We start from the raw sequence: 20,687 nt of genomic DNA on the forward strand, positions 1-20,687 counted from the left end.
TATATATATATATACTTTTTTTTCAAAATGAGCAAATAGAGCTTCTACAGTTGTCCAGTATGTTTTTTTTTAAATATACACTGATTACAGCCATTATAGTGCAGGTCAGTCACATATAATCTTCCATGTGGTATTCAGTGGATTCAGACTTTGTTTACTTTAAATGTGGATCCACATTACAGAACTGCAYGTCAATATGAGTACATTCCTTCTAGAACAAAGATTGTGCATGTCTAAAACAGATGTCCTATAAAGAGGAACTCACATTCAGAAATTGGAACGTATTAGATCATCTGGTTCTTCTTTGAAAAAAAGAACTCATCCAGAGGACCTGTTTAACTTTTTTTTTTCTACCTATATTATTGAGTTGCATCATCACAATCATATATGATCCCCTTGTAGCTAGTCCTGAGTTTCATTTTATTATAGTGACAGTGATGATATAGAGTTTAAAAATGCAAGTATCTTCTAGTAGTTCCTCTATATTAGATAAGCAATGTTTATTCAGATGACAAGAATGTGCTGGAAACATAATAGGCTGACTTTTTAATATATGTGTGTATTTGTTTTACTTAACACTTGATAAATATAAAAACAAATATCAAAATACGTTTTTACCTTGGGTTTCAGGAGGATATACAGTATTTCCAATGTTATAGCCGTTAAATGTTAAAACAGCCGCCTTGATGTTTTAAAAATCCGTAGATATATAAATTTAGTTGTAATATTCCTTCATTTAAATACCGTAAATTTAACTTCTGACAACAGCAAGAATGGCAAATTTGACTAGATGGAATGATATAACTACAACAGCTGAGAGAACTGTTATTTGCTTATATGGTACAACGGCCTGCCATAACACAAAAGTGACCGCTAGCTTCATGTCAACCGAGCAGACATCACTGAAGTAGCAGCGGAAATATTTCAGGGGAAAGGAGGGGGAGGCTAGCGGGGAAGAGTGAAAGGGCAGGCGGAAGGGATACGGTACATTATTTCCTCATTTCTGAACCGACTAAATATTTGTATCGGTTTGCTTTTCCCCTGTTTGAGAGACCTCGAATAAAACACCAACTGGAAGGTTAGCTAGCCGCCGCCATCTCCTCGGAGCGTCCGCCGTGTCTTCCACACACCATGGGGAACGCTGCCACCGCCAAGAAGGGTAACGAGCTGGAGAGCGGTGAGTCCTGTTTGCTATTTCTCGCTTGCTTGAGCTGGTCGTGTTTTTTTTTTTTTTTTTTTTTTTTTTTTTTTTTTTGGTTGCTCCTATTTTTGGCGCGTTCCACCAAGCCTTCATAAAGTGGCGTTTGTTTTGCGTTTAAAATTAGCAAATAGTCCAGGCTAGGGCACAAGTCTGTCTTGGCATCCACGGGGGAGGGGATAGAGCACTTGGGAGTGTAAACAGGCTGTTAAAGCATATGGAGGACTTGTCAGAGATTTTTTTCTTGATGATTCTACAAACGCTGCCAGCTTCAAGCGTTTAATGGGCGTTTGCATGTCTGCTGGAGCTCGGAAATAATCAAACTTTCAACAAGCTAACTTGCTAACTTTAGCCCTAATAGGGAGGGGGATTAGCCCTCAGAAGGCCCTTCACTCCCTCCTGATKGTGGTAGTTGTTGAGGCCCGTTAAGTTAGCCACAGCTTGCAGTGTTTTCATGTCMGTGTGTGTGTGTTTTAGATACAGGTTAAAAACCCAAAGTCGAGCTCCATCCCAACACCGCAGGCTCGATGTCATCTTGAACTTCTAACTGTGAGGAATGTGGTTCCTGCTGTGCGTTTTGGCTGCAGGCTCTTCTCAGCACAGCCAGCTGTGTCAGACACAAACTCTGCTCCGATGATCCTAAATCTGCAGCAATAAACCACAGACCCGTGAATAATTGTCATAAATAGGCATTCAATTCTATTTGAAGGCAGAGAGAGAGAGAGTGGGGACTGTTTTCCGCCCCGGGGCCTCACTGCCACATTTTATTCTAGGCTACATAAACAAAGCCGTCCCTCTCTTCAGCACCACAACCAAATATGGAGAAGAAATGACACATTCCCTTTTCTCATTCATAAAACTGCAGCCTGTCCAGTTTATGAAGCAAACAGCACCTCAGTCATGCTACTTTTGTTTTGACACCCCTTCACCCACCCCCCTAATCTGGTTGTGGTAGAAGTCTACCAGGGTTCACTTCTCACACCCCGCTTGTCATTGACTGGAGCAGCTTGTCATCAGACCTTCGTCAGAGGATAAGGAGTATTACAAAGCTTTGAAAGGTTTGACGTAACTCTGGGATAGTGTTCCTTTAGTCTCGCGTACCTTGATGTGTGCATCTGACCACCTCACGCTGTAAATCACAACTGTTTCCCTTTGTGCCTCCGTGTGAACGCAGATGTGGGGATTTCTTGTTCATTTGAAATTCATGGGATTGTTCAACCTAGTTCATACAGTTTTATTTTAAAAATGCAGTTGCTGCAGGTCGAATCTGTTTAAAGTAACATCACTTTATGATGTTTTGAGTTTGTTGGTCTGTGAACAGACAGCAGCTCACAAGCAGACAGAAATAATCAGATCGGTAATGGTATCTATAGCAGCAAGCTTTTGTTTTGAATTCAGCTGTGATCCCTAGATCCAGAGTTGTGGCTAACTATCAAACCTGTTTAAGCTGATATACTGGCCCGAGCTACAGATTTGTTCTGGAGTTGAAGCTTCTACTAAGATGACCTGGTAACCTACAGTGCCATGTTTCCCGTATTTACTGTATACAGATGTCACTGGCTGGAACGCTTCAGCGAGCATCTGCACACTCACAGTTGGATTTAACAGTTGCTGTTGTGACACCTATTTTATTAGGCAGTGCCCATGTACCGTGTTCACACTGGAATGCTTCAGGACAGGCGGCAAACCTCAACCATGTTCTGCTCTGCTGAATGTTGGCATTGATCCCTGAGACACTTGTCTAAGTGCGGAAACTTTAGAGCTCTTTCCCATAAGCTACAAAAGCTAAACCTTTATACTTTTAAACTGTTTAAAGTGGTCTGGGTGTGACTTTTAGATGCTTATTTGGTGTAAACATTTTGCTTTTGTAGAGGAGTGATTTAATAAGAAAAAAGCGCAGAACTTCTTATGATTTCTGCTTCACAAATAATCATATTTTGGACAGTCTTAGTTTAGCAAAGTTCAAGACGTAAGCTATTATCTTCAGTTTGCCACAATAACTCAGAAAAGAAGAGTCTTGAATTACAAATATTGTTATCTACCGGTAAATACTTTTTAAAATTACTTTTTTTTGCATCGGTTTTGTTTCTAAGCACTTTTATCACAAATTTAGATTTATTACAAAATAAATAAGACATACTAAAACAGCAAATATCAATCAGTTTAATAAAGTCCTAATGCCTTAGAACACTCATTATTTAACATTTAGGTGTGTTATCCTTTTAATCTGTTCTATTGTGCATGACTTAATTTGTGGAACATGATATTCTGGAACACAGGTTCTTCGACTACCACGACAGACAATTAGTCTCTCTGCCTAAATTCCTCAGGTGACTGTCAACGGTTTCCTCATTGTTCTCGCTTCTGTTCACAACACATGCTTCTTGTTTGTTGCTGTGTTATACTTGTTGTTTTTGTACATGAACTCTGTATTTCTCTCTGTCTTCTCTTCTGTATCATTCCATCCATGTGGGTGATTGTTCCTGCAAAACCATGGTGATCTGTAGAGACTTTTGGTATGCTGATTCCTCAAAAAAGATGACCAGAACTGCATTGGTTTCATTGTGAAAACCTGCTAGATGTGACTTTGTTTTTAATTGTGCTTTAATTATACTTTAATTATACTTTTTTTTTGGTTTGTTGTTTATTTGCATACTCTCAATCTGGATATCCACGGTCTGCTGTGTTTCTCATACATTGGTTTGTTTTTGCTCTTCTTTTTTAAGCTGTGTTTAATAACGGTCCCTAAAAACTGAATAAGTGATGCTCAATATGCCTAGAAAAATCTACATTTTGTGCCTTTTTATAAGTGTTTTTTATTTATTTTATTTTTTTATTTTTCATTTTGAATGAGGCTAATAAATAACAGAGAACACAGAGTTTCTTGGCATGCATCACTTGTCTGCCTGTGAATGTCTTGTGTTTGTGTTTTGCCCTCTCCTTAGACAAAGCAGTGATGGTTTTTATAATACCTTTCATTTTATATCCAGATGAGAGTTGTGACTCTCTGCCTGTGTTCTACTTGTTTCACTTACAAATTTAATTTAAAATCCCAACTTTTCTTCCCTTTCCCTTCTCCTTAATGTGTTTGCTAAATTAATTATAACCCCGAGTATGCTGTTTGTTCGTGTAACCAAAGTTTTGTTGTGTGCCAACTCTTACACTCTGCACTCCATTTTTTTTTCTTTTTAGTAAAAGAGTTCCTAGCCAAAGCCAAAGAAGACTTCTTACGGAAATGGGAATGCCCCCCACAGGTCAGCCAGATAAGCAGCTGAACGTGACCTTTACCAGTCTTTTGTAAATAGTGTATTAACTTGAGGTTGTTTTTGCAGTGCACAACGTGCCTAGATGACTTTGACAGGATAAAGACCCTGGGTACCGGCTCATTTGGAAGAGTCATGCTGGTAAAACACAAAGGAACAGAGCACTTCTTTGCCATGAAAATATTGGACAAGCAGAAGGTTGGTGGCAACTTTAGAAGGCTTCAAAGAGAATTGTCAAACAAATAAGGAAGTTGACACTAGCAGTAAATTTTTTGGGTCAATAAAAGTTGGGGGCTACTTACCCCAGTCAACAAAATTACGAAATCCATTTAAAAAATGTTGTCTTAACCTTTTATGCATTGCATTAAGGGGTTAGTTTGGGGACTCAAGTTATATAAAATATTAATAGATAAAAGCAGCCTTTGCTTTCAGGGTTCCTCTAACTTTATTGCTAATGTAAAAGAGAATTGTCTTATGAGGCCATCTTATCTCCATGTCTGTCAGGTGGTGAAACTCAAGCAAATAGAACACACTTTAAATGAGAAGAGAATATTGCAAGCAGTGAGCTTTCCGTTTCTCGTCAAACTTGAGTACGCATTTAAGGTACAGTGTGCTTTGTTTAAAAATTAGAAACTGAAATTGCTGACTGGAATATTTAGGTGTCCTTTTTAATTTTATCTTTAGGACAACTCCAATTTGTACATGGTAATGGAGTATGTTCCAGGAGGAGAGATGTTTTCACATTTAAGACGAATTGGAAGGTTCAGGTGAGCTTTATTATTTTAGTTACTGAATGCTAAAATTTAAAGCACAGTGGTGTCTAAGTTTAACATTTTGTTTCTTGTCCAGTGAACCACACGCACGATTTTATGCTGCCCAGATAGTGCTGACCTTTGAATACCTGCATTCGCTAGACCTCATTTACAGAGATCTGAAACCAGAGAACCTTCTCATTGACCACCACGGCTACATTCAGGTGAGCGAAAATGCAAATGATGAAGCCATGCTGCTGTTTCAGTTCTTCATTTGTGGGAGCGGAGAATACAGTTTGTCTTCTTGACTTCCAGGTGACAGACTTTGGATTTGCCAAACGAGTAAAAGGCAGAACCTGGACGTTGTGCGGAACACCAGAGTATCTGGCACCTGAAATCATTCTCAGCAAAGTACGAATTTAAAACTGTTTGGTTTTTAATATTCACCTTATACCTCATCAATAAAAAGAACAAAATAGATAACTTTTAAATCAACATTTTTAGGACCTCCTTTTAAATTGGAATAATCCCTGATTTCACTAAAGAAATCTACATCGAATGTATTTTTGACAGTTGCTAAAAATGTAAAATAAACTTTCAAAATGTATCAGATTAGTGGTGCAAAATATATCATTTTAATGCCAAAAAAAAACTATTTGTTGAAACAGACCTGCTCTGTTTGAATGGTATTGTTTAGTATAATTTGATGTAGGATTCATATAAAAAATCTTCTCAAGTTTAAAAATACTTCTTAAGAAGGAACACTAAAAACGGGATAATTGTCTAATTTAGTTCTGAGTGAGAAAAGTGCTTTTGTTTTGTCTTCTATTTTTGAGCTACATGAAAATGCGTTTTGTCTTTTTAGGGTTATAACAAAGCTGTGGACTGGTGGGCACTCGGAGTTCTCATCTATGAAATGGCAGCTGGTTACCCTCCGTTCTTTGCCGATCAGCCCATTCAAATCTATGAAAAGATCGTGTCTGGAAAGGTAAGCAGGCTGTTCTTTTAAAGGATCTTTCATTGTATAATTTTGAATGAGAATGTTCTTTTTTGTACAAATGGGAGTCGTGGGAGGTGGGGTGTAAATTGTTATAACGGATAGCCACAAATACTTGTGTATTTCCCAGGTACGATTCCCCTCCCACTTCAGCTCTGATTTGAAGGACCTGCTGAGAAACCTGCTGCAGGTAGATTTGACCAAACGTTACGGCAACCTGAAGAACGGTGTCAACGACATCAAGGGTCACAAATGGTTCGCAACAACAGACTGGATCGCAATTTATGAACGAAAGGTAAGACGGCAGACACAGTTTCACGTACCAAACATTACACTATACAAACCAAATTATTTCTTTTTGGTTAATTTATGTTTTAATTTTTTTGTAATGTTTGCTTTTGAAGCAAATTGAAGATGTTTCAACAGTTTTAWTTATTTTTTCCTGTCCTCTATGACAATGGTTCATTTTAGGCACCCATTCTAGTGAGGCTTTATGTAGTGTTTCCATTTTTCTTTCTTTTTTCTTTTTCTATTTTGATATTTTATTAGACAATAAATTTTTGAGATTTCTAAAAGAAATAAAATAAACAACTACAAGCACATTTCGTCTGTAACTTGGGTGAAAATATTTCCTATTTTGTGTACAATTCAAGTTTATATTCTGTGAACTGGACATAATTTTTGTTATTGTAAAAAAAAAGTTTGTTTAAAGCCTGTTTTTCTGTTTGTTGTTTYTATTTTGGTGTTGCGGTTGCCCTGATCATGGGTTTTTACCCCTCAGTCAATTACTGATAATTAAAATAAAAGGTAGAGAAATCCTGTCTTCATGGATGAGACGATTGAATTTTTTTTTTCATGTAAATTTGGTGAACAGAATTACAAAAACTCCAGTCAGTCATGACGGCTCATTGTTTAGATGTGCTAGTTTGCACACAAACATGAAATAAGTCCCTGTTTCTGTCTTTTCTGGGACAGTCAAACACACGCCTGTGTTTAGCAAATATTGAGTTGATGGAGGTGGATTGGCAAGTCTGGAGAAATGGCATTCTAAATATTTAGATTCAAATTTAGTTTTACTTCAGGAACACGAGCTTAACCTTTTTAGAGTTTTGAATACTTGTTCACTGGCTGTGAGTTATTTTTATTTACAAAGAATAAAAAATATCAAGGGGCTTTAGTGCTGCAACATTTATGGATGAACCAATAATGAGTTCTGAGGTTAATTAGTGTTCAAATGTAAAACTTCTGCTCTTTGTGTTTTTGTGTATTGATACAGTGTGTGTTCCCTTAAATAATTCTTACTGGTTTCCAGGTGCTTTGGCTTTTTTTATTATTTTTATTTTTCTCTGTGAAGCAATTTCCCACTCCTGTGCCAGGCAGTATAACCCTGTAAAATGACTACACCTCTTGCTCTTGCAGGTTGAAGCTCCATTCATACCAAAGTGCAGAGGACCTGGTGACACAAGCAACTTTGATGACTACGAAGAAGAGGAAATCCGTGTTTCTTTAACGGAAAAATGTGCAAAGGAGTTTGCCGAGTTTTGAGACACAAGAACGTGGATATATCAGGGAAAATAAGGGGATCTTTGCACTCTTCTTAAAGACTTGGGATGGAGCAGAGACCATCTTATTATTATTATTATTATTATTATTTTTCAGATCTACAAAGTCCCTTCATTCCACAAGGTTGAATGAAGTTGTCATGACCCTTGAGTGTCGATAACCCCTCAGCGTCACAAACACCTGCATATCGAATCAGACACATCACTTTTGTTTTCTTCTTTTTTTATTTTGAAGGCAGTTAGTCTTGGATATTTTTTATCAAAACTAAAATGTGCTTAGTATTTTTGTTTTTGTTGTTTGTTTTTTGTTGTTGGAAAAAAAAGGAAGAATTATTGACTGTGGCCAATACTAGTCAAYGTACTATAACCGACTTCTCTTTAGCAGTTTTATACACTTTGAGTGGGTTTTGTGTTTTTTCTGTTTGCCATCCGCTTTGTGTATTAAAGTCCACATCCAATTTAGTTGAAGCCAGCAGACACAAGTAGATTTGGTCTCATGTGCATATCTGTCAATATTCAAAGACATTTTAATACCATGATGGTTTAAAGCATGACCAAATATATAAAAAAAAAAGTTGACCCAAGAAGAAAGGTCCTGTCCTTTCGTAGCTTGTTGCCTTAGGAGAGCTAAGTCCTCAAACCCCACAAAATCATTCGTTTTTACTTTTATTTATTCTTTTGTTCTGACCCAGGCTGATCAAGCCATCTCAGAAGTTCATTGGCCTTGCATTATTAAAATGCATATTCATTATTTTTTTTATCTGATCCATTTGGGTTGATTAGTTACATGTTAAAATTCTTATTTGCTGTTTTTCCTATTGTGTTTAACATTAGTCTTATTGTCCCTAGATTTGAGATCTGCATTGGACCCTTTTTGTTACAAGTCTGTGAAACAAGGCGACTTGAGTAAGTGGAATAAGAGTCAAGCAAAATCATTTTTAGATTTTTATTGAGTGTTTTGTAAAGTTGAAGAGGTCATTGTGAATAATGTTGAGGCTTTACCACCTTAACATTCATAGTTCAAGCTAAAAAGAATAAACTTTATTTGATTTTATGTATTGAAATATGTTTTAAAGTTTTTTTTAAGACTAAGGCAGAAATGCTAATAGGTTATTTTCTCTCTGTTACTCACCACAGAAACATTGTCATTCTTGTCAAAGAATGTAGATTTGCCACGACTAGATATACCTCTGAAGGCTTGATTTTGGAAGTACAGTTTTTCCCAACAATACACTAGCTAAACTAATGACTGCTCCTTTGTATCACATGTAACTCTGTTATTGTTAAGCTCATTACATTATACATATATGCATTGTTACATATTTGTTTTTATTTATACACATTAGAGATGCTAATAAATTTTATTTTTAAAAGTGTTGAAGTTTGGTAATCTCATTATTGAGCCTCCTGTTTCCTCCTGCATTTCCACCTATTTCACATTTAACTTCCTTGCTAGTGAGTTGATTTTAATATGGATTTACAGATTACCAGAGATCTCAGGAGAAGAGTTTTCTTTTCTCTGACTTCGGTTAATCCCTTTTGGAACAAAATTAATATTTTGTAGCAGTTCAGGGTGGGGAGATAAAAATTATTGCAGCTAGCTGTCTAAAATGTAATAACTACCTGAATGAAACTGTCACAACGAAGGAGCAATGATTTAATCCAACAAACATTTAGATTTAAGACGACCTTCTTTTTTTTCTTTTTTTTTTTTTTTTTTGCCCTTTGGACTTGCCGTAGCTCATTTTCTGCGAGTGGCTGATGGGTAATGTAGTGTAGCGGAGGGCACGTGTCGCGTTACGTCGCTGCTCGGTTGTTGCTGAAGCTCGCGGTGGAAACATGGCGGGTTTGGAGTTGCTGTCTGATCAGGGATACCGTCTGGATGGAAGAAAAGCCACCGAGCTGCGGAAGGTTCAGGCCCGCATGGGTGTGTTCGCCCAGGCTGACGGTTCTGCGTATTTAGAGCAGGGAAACACGAAGGCTCTGGCTGTGGTTTACGGTCCACATGAGGTAAGAAGCGTCGGTGTTGAAGGAGGAAATGAATGAGCATTACGTTCATAAAGATAAGGCACTGTTGCAACAAGTTTTCAAAGTAGTACATATTATAAAGCGTTGTACACATATGCTAATAGAATATTCGTATCAGTTCTTGGGTACAGTAGCATATAATTAGCCTGAGCCATACTAGCATTAGCATATCTGTTGGCTCCTCCTCTTACATGTTATTAGGACTGCAAAAATGATCCAATCAAATTAGAGTCAAAACTGCATTTCTAGACAGTGTAGATTAAGTGAAAAGCAGCTCATTAAACATTAAATCAGTGGTAGTCTACATGAGATCAGCTGACATTGATTTTTTAAAGGTGTGATTTGAACATAAGTTATTGCAGTTTTAGAATTTAATACACTAAAAAAAACTAAGCATTAAAAGTTTTCTACCAAATCTGTACATATCTGATGTGCTCCCAAAGCAGGTCTGATCTGATCTGTCAAATCAGTTGTCCTGGTCCTCAGATTTATTGTTATAATTATTGTTGTTGTTATTAGATGTGTAGCTTATTGTAGAAAACGTTTTTCTTAAAAATAACGATCAGCTGGTGAGTCACTTTAACTATTTGAATTTACAGTCCGGATTAGGATACAGCATCTGTAGTTGTGCATTTGGTCTGATGTCACTGTCTCTGTTACTTCTTAGATGCGTGGTTCGAGAAGTCGGACCCTCCACGATCGAGCGGTTATCAACTGCCAGTACAGCATGGCCACGTTCAGCACGGCGGAGAGGAAAAGGAGACCACACGGAGACCGCAAATCCACCGAGATGAGCCTCCACCTGAAGCAGACGTTTGAAGCTGCTGTGATGACCCAGCTCTTCCCGCGCTCCCAAATTGATATTTATGTCAAGGTACAACTTAAAATGAAAGTTTATCATGTTGCTTCCTGTAGGAGAAACAAACAAATAATGCGATTATTAAAATATACGTATTCACTTTTTCAGATTCTGCAGTCAGATGGAGGAAACTACAGTGTTTGTGTGAATGCTGCCACCCTGGCTGTGATTGATGCTGGCATCCCCATGCGAGACTACGTGTGCGCCTGCACCGTGGGCTTCGTAGACGAGACCCCCCTTGCTGACCTTTGCTACGCAGAGGAGAGCGGAGGAGTGAGCTCTTTGGCGTTAGCGCTGCTGCCCAGAGGAGGACAAATTGCCCTTGTTCAGATGGACGCCAGACTGCATCAGGATCACTTGGAATCACTTATTGAAGCTGCAATGACTGCTTGTAAAGGTGTGAGCAAAGTGCTGGACGAGGTGGTGAGGCAGCATCTTCAGGAAGCCTCGGTGCTCACCAGAGAGTGATGAAAAGGAGAATATGGGAACTGTTAATATGTGAACTGCTTTTTTCTTTGTGTTCATTCATACTGTTTCTTTGTACTTTTGTATATACTGGACTGTACCAATAAATATGTAAATTTAAGTCTTGTTTTTATGTTTTATTCCTTGAATTTTTTTCCAAGGCCTTAAAATTGTTGTAAGTTATTGAAGTAAACACTGAAAGAGATAAATGAAATGGAGATTTTTAGCATCCTTATAAACACTGACTGATAACAGACACAATCAGGAATGCATTAGGGGTGTAAATCACCAGCTTTATCACGATACGATATTACTTCGATATGTTTGGATGACAATTTGATATTTCGCTTATTACGAAGTCTGTCACGATATGATTTCGATTCAATTCATGTCTGCGATCAATATAATGCGATATTTAATGACTGTTAGATGGGCGTACAATATCAATTCACATCAAGCATATGTTGACAATGTAGATCGATATTTTCATTTTGCCTCGATATAACTGAATCATGAACCATTCAAATCAATATATCGATATAGAATGATGTATTGTTACACCCCTAGAATGCAACACCATGTTCTCCTTTATTATGTTTATCATCACATTCTGTCATATTTAATATGTCCAGAATCAAATAGAAATTTTGATAATTGCTTATATTGATCATGAAGCTAAGGTTATATTGAGTTGAAACTATGATAACCAAACGAAAAGATTACAAACTACTAAGATTATTGAAATAAAAAACCTAATGCGTATAATCTAATAAAGTATGTGAGTACAAAAAACTCAATGATTTTACAAACTTCCTCAGTATTTTGAGTTTGAGGATTGTGCAAATTGCATTTATTTTGAAGAATGGTAAAGCGGAAATCGGTCCGCAGCATTAGTGTTCCCACTGAAACAAGGAACTTGCAAACATTCAGCACCTCCTAAAACAGCGGAGAGTGGCCACTTTTTGGTATGTTTTTATACGTTTTAATTATCAAAACACCGTAAATAATTCATATCAAAAGTCCCTATAAATAGAAGTCAGCGCTTCGAAATATTTACAATTTCGGGAAGCCTGTGTGCGGAACTAGCTAGCATGAAGCTACTGCTGCTGAATGGCTGAGCAAAATGCTTCATTTTTAAATGAAAATTAAAAAGTAATAAAAATGGGCATGTGTTTATTGAAGCGTTTTGAGAATAATCAATTTTTAAAAATTATTTTATTTCAGTTATTGCTCACTCTAGCAGTAGTAATGAATTAAAATCATATTTGTTAGCTGCTCTGTATACCCAGGCTTCAAGAAAGATCAAGGTAAAGCTGGCATCATGGGACTGTTGTCAGACCCAAACAGAAGACGGGCTTTGATCAGCATGTTGACCCGCCTCAATGCTCCAATCTGGTGAGAATCAGAACCTGATGTGCTTAAATTAGCTTTGCACCCATATATGTTGTCATTCTTTATAATGCATAATGCTTCGTCTTCCGCCTCTACATGTCAGTGTGCTGTGCTACTGTGCCGGTGTGTGCTGGTTCATGGGACTGGCATTTGAGCCCTTCACCTTGCGGACATACATGTCAGAGAATGCCATGGGGTCCACCATGGTGGAGGAGCGGTTCCCTGCTGGGGAGAGGGCCCTGGCCACAGCTAGAGAGTTTGCAGCTCACAAGAAGAAAGTTGGGTATGTTTCTGTTGTGTTATTTCAATCTTCCCACATTCTTAATAACAACTGATCCTATTTGAATCTACTTTTTTAAATTATTATTTTTTGCAGTGGGATGCCRGTGGATTGGTTGGTGAGAACCATGCAGGCTCGAGGGTTGGAAGTGTTCACCCAGAGCTTCTCTCGCACACTACCGTTCCCCGATGAAAATAAGGAGAGATATGTGAGCTTGTTACACAAACCGTGTAACATTTTCCCACTTCTCCTCACTTTTTAAAATGAATKTTTTTTTTTCCTGCTATTTCTCACTAGATTGTGAAAGGCACAAATGTCTATGGTATCCTTCGGGCCCCTAGAGCTCCCCGGACTGAGGCCCTGGTGCTCACTGCTCCCTGCAGTCCAGGTGACAACAACAACCAGGCGGTGGGGCTGCTGCTTGGCTTGGCACATTACTTTCGAAGTAAGTTTAACATTTGCTGCTGTCTCCAACACAGTTAGACACCACTGAGATGATGTTGCAGTTGTTTTTCTAGGTTCTGAGAACTCTGTTTTATAGATCAGGTTTACTGGGCCAAGGACATCATCTTTCTTGTGAATGAGCATGATTTGATCGGCATGCAGGCCTGGCTGGAGGGTTACCACCACACCAACACTACAGGTAAAAATGAACGCTAGATATCGCTGAAGTTATTGAGAAGCATACGTGTTCTCAGAATTATAAAATGGCTGAATTCTTCACAGAGKTTTTATTTCCATAATTGTTCTAGGAATGGAATGGTCTCCGTTACAAGGCCGYGGCGGTTCAATCCAGGCAGCCCTGTCTTTGGAGCTCAGCAGTGATGTYGTCACCAGTTTGGACATAGTGCTGGAAGGCCTCAACGGCCAGCTACCCAACCTGGATTTAGCAAATCTCTTCTATGCTTTCTGTCAGAAGATCGGAGTTGTTTGCACCATCCAGGGCAGGGTAAAAAGCTTGTGGACATGTCAGTTGATCTGTCACCAGAGCAGTGATGGAGCTGGTTTATTTTAATGTCTGGATGTGTTTGTTTTTTTTTATAGCTGCAAAGGAATGACTGGGACAGTGTGCCAGGCTACAGCCATGCGGTCCAGACCATGATGCTGATGGTGATGAAGCAGGCCAGCGGGCGGCCCTGGGGAGACCACGGCCTCTTCTTACGCTACCACATAGAGGCCGCCACCATCAGTGGCATCAACAGCTTCCGTCAGTATAAAACTGACGCTACCACCGTAGGCAGGTCAGAGTTATAGTTTTAATACGTGTATGCTCTTAGTTTCATAGCAAACGTGAATTTATTTGTAATTAAGTTTTGTTTTTGATTCTCCTAGACTGCTAGAAGGAATGTATCGCAAGCTGAACAACCTCCTGGAGCGCCTTCACCAGTCTTACTTCTTCTACCTCATGCCATCGCTAACCCACTTTGTCTCGATCGGATACTACATGCCGGCCTTCGGCCTCCTTGCCGTTATTCTGCTGCTTCGTGTATCCTAACATCATAATTTCTCATGCCTTTTTAAGCTGACCTGAAATGAAGCGTAACAAAACACAGTGCAACAAATTGAATGTTACAGGTGGGACCTTACGTTTTTACACCTTGACTACGACTCAGGCTTTGGACTTATGGGTTCAGCTTTCAAYGCCACCAGCCAGAACTGAGGATGGCATTGCAGATGTTGAGCAGGTTAGACACAAAACACTGATGTAGATACAAAGAAGTGCATTTTTTCCCCCTWCTTATTCAAATCTAGGTTATGTTTCTAAAAATAAGCCTTTTTTTTTTTTGCCTCCCAGCAGTCCAGTCCAGGGGTGCGGTCGGTGTTGACTCCTCTGGTGATCAGCCACCTGACYGGAGCAGCTTTGTACTTGCTGCCAGTCCGTTTCCAGGAGATGGCCATCGAACACTTCCCCGTTTCTGAAACTGAAGCGGTCGTCCTGACGGCTATTGCCGTTTATACAGCCGGCCTGGCTTTGCCTCATAACACACACAGGTAGTTGCTGACACTGATTCAGATGAAACTGATGAAATTGCACCTAAATTTGAGCAAATAACTGTGAATATTTTTGTCTGACAAATTGATTTTGGGGGGGGTTACTTACCGGCAGTTTAAATGTAGTTTGAGGTATAGGATGTTTTAATTGATTATTTTATTTTAATTATACTCGTCTCATAAATATGGTTTCATGTACCTTTGACAAAAACAGTAACYCTGGTTCTATGAATATAGCTGCATTCTCAGAGGCTATAAAGTGATCATGCTACAAGCAGAAAATCCTACATGAATCAACAGATGCACAGTTTACAGCAGTATAGACACTTTGAACCTTGCAGCCGTGCTGCTGCAGAGTAATTCATATTATCACGTGTCGCAGGTTGATTTCTGGTGAGGGGACTGAGCAGGGCTGGAAGGTGTTAAAGCTCGTCGCTGTGCTGTACCTGGCTGTGCTGCTGGGCTGCACGGCCCTCATCAACTTCTCCTTGGGCTTCATCCTGGCTCTCACCCTGGTGCCTGTGGCTGCTTTTGTCACACCACACGTGCCTAAGTAAGTAATAYTTTTCTCAGTCTTTGTCATATCGCAACCATACCGAAGCAAAATGCAATGCAACCCCCCTTTTTTTTCTCCCCTCCTCGTTTTAGGGTTCTGTCAGCTGTTGCCTTCGTCATCCTCAGCCCAGCATGCACACTTCTCTTCTCGGTCTTTTTCTTCCGAGAGCTCCAGGATACGCCCGTCAGTGCCCAAGACGGCTGGGTGCTTTACCTTTCAGTCATTTCGCAGGGTATTCTGGACCACTATTTGTTTGGGTCTCTGGTCTACCCACTCATTTCCTTGGTGGTGTATCCCTGTTGGCTGCTTTTTTGGAACATCCTCTTCTGGAAGTAAGATGCAGGTTCACCAAAGACTCGAGCGCACACACACCCTCTGAGATGAGCTCAGGCTTATTTGTTGAGGGAAACCTAAAGGAGGAGTGCTTAAACCTACTGAAGTGTTTGGTAAGGAACGGTTCTTATGGAGAGAATCACTCCCTTTTTGTACATTTTCTTGGTATAACTTTTACTAATTACATGCGCATTGAGGGGCAATTTGAACAAAAAAAACTAAACTGATTTGTGTGCTATATAACTAAGAATTATATAAACGATTGAAGGGAAGAGAAATCAGAATTTAACGTAAGTGAAAGGTCTCTTGCTTGGAAATAGATTTGGTTGAATTTCTTTCTAAATACCTTAAAAGCAACATGGCACTGTTTTGTTTAGGAATTATTTATCAGAGGGCGACAACAGAGAGCAGTAATAAAACAAACTGGATTTTTTTTTTACTTGTTTTAGATATCTGCACATCTAAAGCAGTTAAGCCATCACTTTGTTAAATATTTTATATTTGTTTGAATGTTTTTTTTTGGAAACCTGTTTATTTTATTTTTATAACTGAAAATAAAGGAAAAAAACTTGAAAAGATCTTTTGCCTTTTATTGTACTTTTAAAGCTTTAAAAGCTACGTATAATTAGTGAACACTGCCTAAAGTTTTACCTGATTTGCTTCATTGTGTAACATTAAATGTGGAAATTTTCTGATTCTATCCATTAATTTAAAATATATAAATATTTCTTCAATAATCTATTTTTTTACATTATTTGTGTGCTGAGTCATGCAAAAACTTGAGAACAGCAAACAGGTAAATTATCAACAAATGAGGTAAAACCATACAAAACAAAAAAAAGGCAAGAGCCATAAACACGAATGCTTTTGTGACAGAGTTAAAGGGGAAATCTGTCCTGTAGTTTGATGAATCTAAACTTCAAATTCAGTTTGAAAAGCTTGGTTGGAGCCTCCAAGTTTAAGGTAAGCAACAGAATTCTTAAAGATAATAAACTAGCATACAGATGCTTTTTCAGAGAAGCCTTTTGTTTCAGCAATATGTCAATAAAATGTCGTTACTAAACTAGTCTAGGTGATAAGGTGGTCTGCAGTACAGACCTGTTTTAAATCAATGTAAAGCAAAAATAATATTTTACTTTAACCAACAACTCTGCTGTGCAAATGTTAAGCACATGCCTCTCCTAATGTTGCTGGCATAAAAATTGAAATTATATATTTTTATCTTCATTTTTTTTTTTGTTGTCTTTGCACCATTTTAATTTGAAAATACAAACTGAAGTCACTAAATAATACATATAAGTTAGGACCTTGCTGCTTATCTAAAATTATTTCCTCATCTAATCACAAAGAACACAAAACAAAAAAAAAAAAAACCCAGACACAGATGAAGATTCTTACCTTTAGATTATGTACTGAAATCATCCTTTAGCTCTCACAGCTCAGAGGGAATTAATAACAATAAAACCACTGGCTGAAATGTACATCAAACTTAATGCACCTTGGTAAAAATAATACACTAAATACAATGTTATTAAAAACAAAAATCTTGACAACCCTGTAAACAAACCATGCTTTCTCTTTGTTCACTTTCAAGAACATTTTGACACTGACATAAAAGACAGTTTAACAGAGTATTGCACAAGGCTTCACCTCCCTTCTCGCTTCACAGTTAGCAGATGCTGTGGATGACACTCCCTAAACTTCAACTGTAATCAAATGCAAAAAAAAATTAAAAACCCCTTTCTCCCCCTAAAATAAATATCAGGCTGTTTGTGTTCATTGCACCACATGCACACACACACACACACGCCCTCTGAAATAAATAGCAAAGTGGTCTGGCCAGATGAGATGCACGTTGTGATCATATCATGTTGTCAGTACATAAACAGACAAAAGGCTCCTCGTCAGCAGTTCGTCGTCTGAACCTCGACTGACGCAGCTCCGCTTCCGTGCCACCTCCAACGYTCCCGCGTTCAAACGACTCTCAGTGCGCTTTACCGTCTCCGTGTGAGTATTTTGTCAACATGTTATGTGGCAGAATTAGCCACCGCACTTTCTGTGTGTGAATGCGTGTTTTGTATGCGAGCGAGAAATAAAAATCCCCACAGTGATGACGAGCAGTCAGCTGCTGCTTAAACCAGACTTCTTGCGATCCTCCCGCCTTCCTTTCTCCTTTGTGAGACATGGGAGGGAAAAAAAGGTGATTGCGGTGCAGATAAATGTTAGGAGGAGTGTCTCAACTGCAGTGATTGTTGAGTATCTCATACCTGCTGGACATAGCTGTGTGTGTCAGGTCTGGCGGTCGCACAGATCTCGCAGCCGGGACGAGATGGTTTGTTGATAAAAGTGCATGAAGGACACGCCCACTCTGTCTGCTGTGAGAAGAAAGAAAAATAAAAACTCAAACTCCAAGACTACAAGTCACCTTACAACATTTACTGAACAGGTTCAGTTAAGTATTACTGCATTTTGAACAGCAGATCGGTGAATTACCTGTGTTTTACTGGCTTTGTTGGTGTGATCGTTCAGCTGCAGCTTCTCAATATTGAGGACATCTTTGATGTTATTCCCTCCACCTGTATCACAATGAAAACAATGTTAGACTGTAAAATAACTGCAATTATTTTTACTTTACAAAAAGCTAAAAAAGGCAGTGTGCAGTGCAGAGAATCTGTAAATTTAAGGTTATTAAAGAAGGATCTGAATGTACAGAAAAATATAAACACACAAGCTCTAAATTCTAAACTGAAACTAAAAGCTGTGATACTACAGAGATCAATGTAAGTACAATTACAGCCAGAGGTGTCAGAAGTATTCACTCAGGTAGAAGAATACATACTAGGGTTTAAATACATTCTGTAGAAGTATCAAATCAAGCTTTTTACTCAAGTAAAGGTGTTAAAGTACTAGTATTAAAACTGCATAAAGTATAAAAATAAAAGAAAGGTAAAGAAAAGAGTAATTAAGGACAAAAGTTTAAGCCATGCCACAGGAGTCTTTAGTGTACAACCCTGCCTCCTCATTTTTTTTTTAAATGGCTATATTAATTAGTTGGAAATTTGGGATGCACTAGGCTACCTGTTTCCATGTATAAAGTAAATCTTTGCCACGGTCATCTTCATTTGTCTGCTGTGTCCTGCTGAAGTGTGATGTGTCATACAGGTGTGACAGATCCAGTACAAACCAAGGTGTCAGAATGGTTCGTATTTATATTTCTCATCCAGTCACAATCAAATCTACCCTWTCTGGGAGGTGCCTTATTTGGTTAGTTTTTTTTTTTTTAGTTAGTTTTTTTTTTTTGAACCATAAAAAGCCAAAATAAAATACTTATTTCTACTTACATTTTTTACAATGTAAGGAGTAGAAACATACATACCCAGACATTTTTTAGTATTTATTCATTTCATTAAAAAAAACAAAAAAACATTACATACAACAAAACAATACAAATAAAGTAAAATAAAAGGCAGCAGAAGAAGAAAAAGATCTTGATATCTGCTTCTATTAACAAAAAATATTAATTTCAAACAATAATAAACCAAGTAAAACAAAAATAAAAATTCAGCTCCTCAAACAGTTACTCATGCAAATACAAATTAAACAAAAATAACCAAAATTTCTGCTTAAGTAAAGCAACAAAGTATTTGTACTTTGTTACTTGTCACCTCTGGTTACAGCAAAGAGGAGGTATTGGTTTTGAAGTAGTCACTAGTGAAAGTAGAGTGTTTGTTATCATTTCACTTGAGAACAAAATGGCAACAACAGCTAAACATAGACAAGTAAAAAAAAACWATTTGCATATTGCAGATGTTTTGCAGCCTAAATAGTAAAGAATCCTGACAGCAGTTTGTTAAACTCACCCGGGCTGTTGTGAGGAAGTCTTGAGGGAAGGGTGCTGTAGCCCCTCCAGTCCTGGGAGGTGGAGCYGCTGCCCGGGGGAAGAGGTGTTACAAGAAGAGCGCTCTCCAGGTCCTGCTGGAACAGCTGGCGCGTGATGTTAGCTTGACGGGCAGAGATCAGGTAAAGGTACGCCGTGTCGCCATCCTTCTGCACCCCGTACGAAGCCAGCGACCTGGGCTCGGTGCACAGGCACTGACCGATCACCCAGCGCTGCACTCGAGGATGGAAACCGTACTCGAGAAACACCTGGAGGAAAACGGCCGCCGTGGGAACCGGTGAATGACGAGTTCAACAAAMTCTGATTTATTTTGCTCCGATGTTTCCTCACCTGCTGCTTGAGTTCMGCCACGGTCATGTAGGGGAAAACTTTCACTGTGACACAACAGGAAGACGAAGCATCCTCCACCACCACCGACAGGCTGCAACACAAATAGCTCACAGTAATTCAACCCACACAGTCACCTTTAAAACATCACAAATGACTTTGAATCGATGCCTTTCGATCCTCACTTGACTTCCCCTTCGGCGTAGTTTTTCTGAGACGGCTGTATCGTCAGCACTGCTTTTTGTCGAGCCAGTGCAGATGCATGCTGGGAGGCGGYCTGAGCGTCGCCTGCTTCGATCGCCCTCGACAGCTCCAAACAAAGCTCCTCTTAAAAAAAGATATTAAGAAAAAAACGGGGCAAAATTGCAACCTTTGCAGAAAGTTCTGAAACTGCACGTAAAAATAAACCGAGTTACTCACCGCAGAGCGGCAGAGAGGCTGAGCTCCACGGCTCCGTCGCTGCTGCGAGGCTGTTCTGTTTGCCATCTGATTCACACGTGTTAATATTTGCAACTGAGGACAGATGAGAAGAAGTGTTACTAAAGTGCTTGAATGCGTGTTTGGTAACATGAGGTCAGGGTTTATTGAGGTTGATAAAAGTATATAATTCTCATCAACTTATCACCGTAGAAGTGTGAAAAACTACAGATGCAAGTGTTTTTTTCTTTCTCTCGAGTTGAAATCATTGAATCTTTGTGACAGTTTGAGCTTTAATTCTGACATGAATCTTTAATGGTTATGCATTCTGTCTAATATTATTATTATTATTATTATTATTATTATTA

General features: G+C 38.7%; 4 protein-coding genes across 5 annotated transcripts in view; 3 read left to right on the forward strand and 1 right to left on the reverse strand.

Moving 5' to 3' along the window:
- The first annotated feature begins 910 nt into the window (after positions 1-910).
- On the forward strand, positions 911-9,148 carry prkacbb (protein kinase, cAMP-dependent, catalytic, beta b). Of its 2 annotated transcripts, XM_014030247.1 has the most exons (11): positions 911-1,177; positions 3,706-3,714; positions 4,391-4,452; positions 4,531-4,659; positions 4,966-5,064; positions 5,146-5,228; positions 5,311-5,437; positions 5,529-5,624; positions 6,079-6,201; positions 6,341-6,505; positions 7,630-9,148. In XM_014030247.1, the coding sequence occupies exons 1-11, from the start codon at positions 1,132-1,134 to the stop codon at positions 7,753-7,755; spliced, it is 1,065 nt and encodes a 354-aa protein (XP_013885701.1). In that variant the 5' UTR covers positions 911-1,131; the 3' UTR covers positions 7,756-9,148. The 2 variants fall into 2 exon arrangements, with proteins under 2 accessions (XP_013885701.1, XP_013885709.1); XM_014030255.1 differs by lacking the exon at positions 3,706-3,714 and having other exon boundaries at positions 913-1,177.
- A 394-nt stretch (positions 9,149-9,542) lies between these two features.
- On the forward strand, positions 9,543-11,245 carry exosc4 (exosome component 4). The gene is made up of 3 exons (XM_014030265.1): positions 9,543-9,782; positions 10,468-10,674; positions 10,768-11,245. Exons 1-3 carry the CDS (start codon positions 9,612-9,614, stop codon positions 11,125-11,127), a joined length of 738 nt encoding a protein of 245 aa, XP_013885719.1. The 5' UTR covers positions 9,543-9,611; the 3' UTR covers positions 11,128-11,245.
- A 761-nt stretch (positions 11,246-12,006) lies between these two features.
- Positions 12,007-15,888, forward strand: gpaa1 (glycosylphosphatidylinositol anchor attachment 1). The gene is given in 14 exon segments (XM_014028686.1): positions 12,007-12,089; positions 12,397-12,519; positions 12,620-12,799; positions 12,893-13,004; positions 13,094-13,241; positions 13,338-13,439; positions 13,549-13,745; positions 13,841-14,037; positions 14,129-14,282; positions 14,410-14,501; positions 14,592-14,601; positions 14,604-14,788; positions 15,171-15,341; positions 15,437-15,888. Coding segments are annotated over 13 exon segments (1,866 nt in total). The 5' UTR covers positions 12,007-12,089; positions 12,397-12,445; the 3' UTR covers positions 15,681-15,888.
- A 1,174-nt stretch (positions 15,889-17,062) lies between these two features.
- Positions 17,063-20,687, reverse strand: part of sharpin (SHANK-associated RH domain interacting protein) — a 7,074-nt gene continuing 3,449 nt past the window's right edge. Inside the window, exons 4-10 of the mRNA XM_014028699.1 lie at positions 20,323-20,474; positions 20,088-20,229; positions 19,906-19,996; positions 19,538-19,823; positions 18,171-18,253; positions 17,945-18,052; positions 17,063-17,849 (exon numbers count right to left, since the gene is read on the reverse strand). Of these exons, the coding sequence (XP_013884153.1) occupies positions 17,799-17,849; positions 17,945-18,052; positions 18,171-18,253; positions 19,538-19,823; positions 19,906-19,996; positions 20,088-20,229; positions 20,323-20,474 (913 nt within the window). The 3' untranslated portion in view covers positions 17,063-17,798. The remainder of the gene's footprint in view (positions 17,850-17,944; positions 18,053-18,170; positions 18,254-19,537; positions 19,824-19,905; positions 19,997-20,087; positions 20,230-20,322; positions 20,475-20,687) is intronic.

Source organism: Austrofundulus limnaeus, unplaced genomic scaffold (genome assembly GCF_001266775.1).
Source record: "Austrofundulus limnaeus strain Quisiro unplaced genomic scaffold, Austrofundulus_limnaeus-1.0 Scaffold6, whole genome shotgun sequence".
Taxonomy (NCBI): domain Eukaryota; kingdom Metazoa; phylum Chordata; class Actinopteri; order Cyprinodontiformes; family Rivulidae; genus Austrofundulus; species Austrofundulus limnaeus.

Bases quoted from the DNA above. Each gene is read 5' to 3' on its own strand.
- exosc4 (XM_014030265.1), top strand. From the start codon at position 9,612: ATGGCGGGTTTGGAGTTGCTGTCTGATCAGGGATACCGTCTGGATGGA. The intron at 9,783-10,467 runs GTAAGAAGCGTC...GTTACTTCTTAG, and splicing joins TGGTTTACGGTCCACATGAG to ATGCGTGGTTCGAGAAGTCG. The intron at 10,675-10,767 runs GTACAACTTAAA...TCACTTTTTCAG, and splicing joins AAATTGATATTTATGTCAAG to ATTCTGCAGTCAGATGGAGG.
- prkacbb (XM_014030247.1), top strand. From the start codon at position 1,132: ATGGGGAACGCTGCCACCGCCAAGAAGGGTAACGAGCTGGAGAGCG. The intron at 4,453-4,530 runs GTCAGCCAGATA...TTGTTTTTGCAG, and splicing joins AATGGGAATGCCCCCCACAG to TGCACAACGTGCCTAGATGA. The intron at 6,202-6,340 runs GTAAGCAGGCTG...TGTATTTCCCAG, and splicing joins AAAAGATCGTGTCTGGAAAG to GTACGATTCCCCTCCCACTT.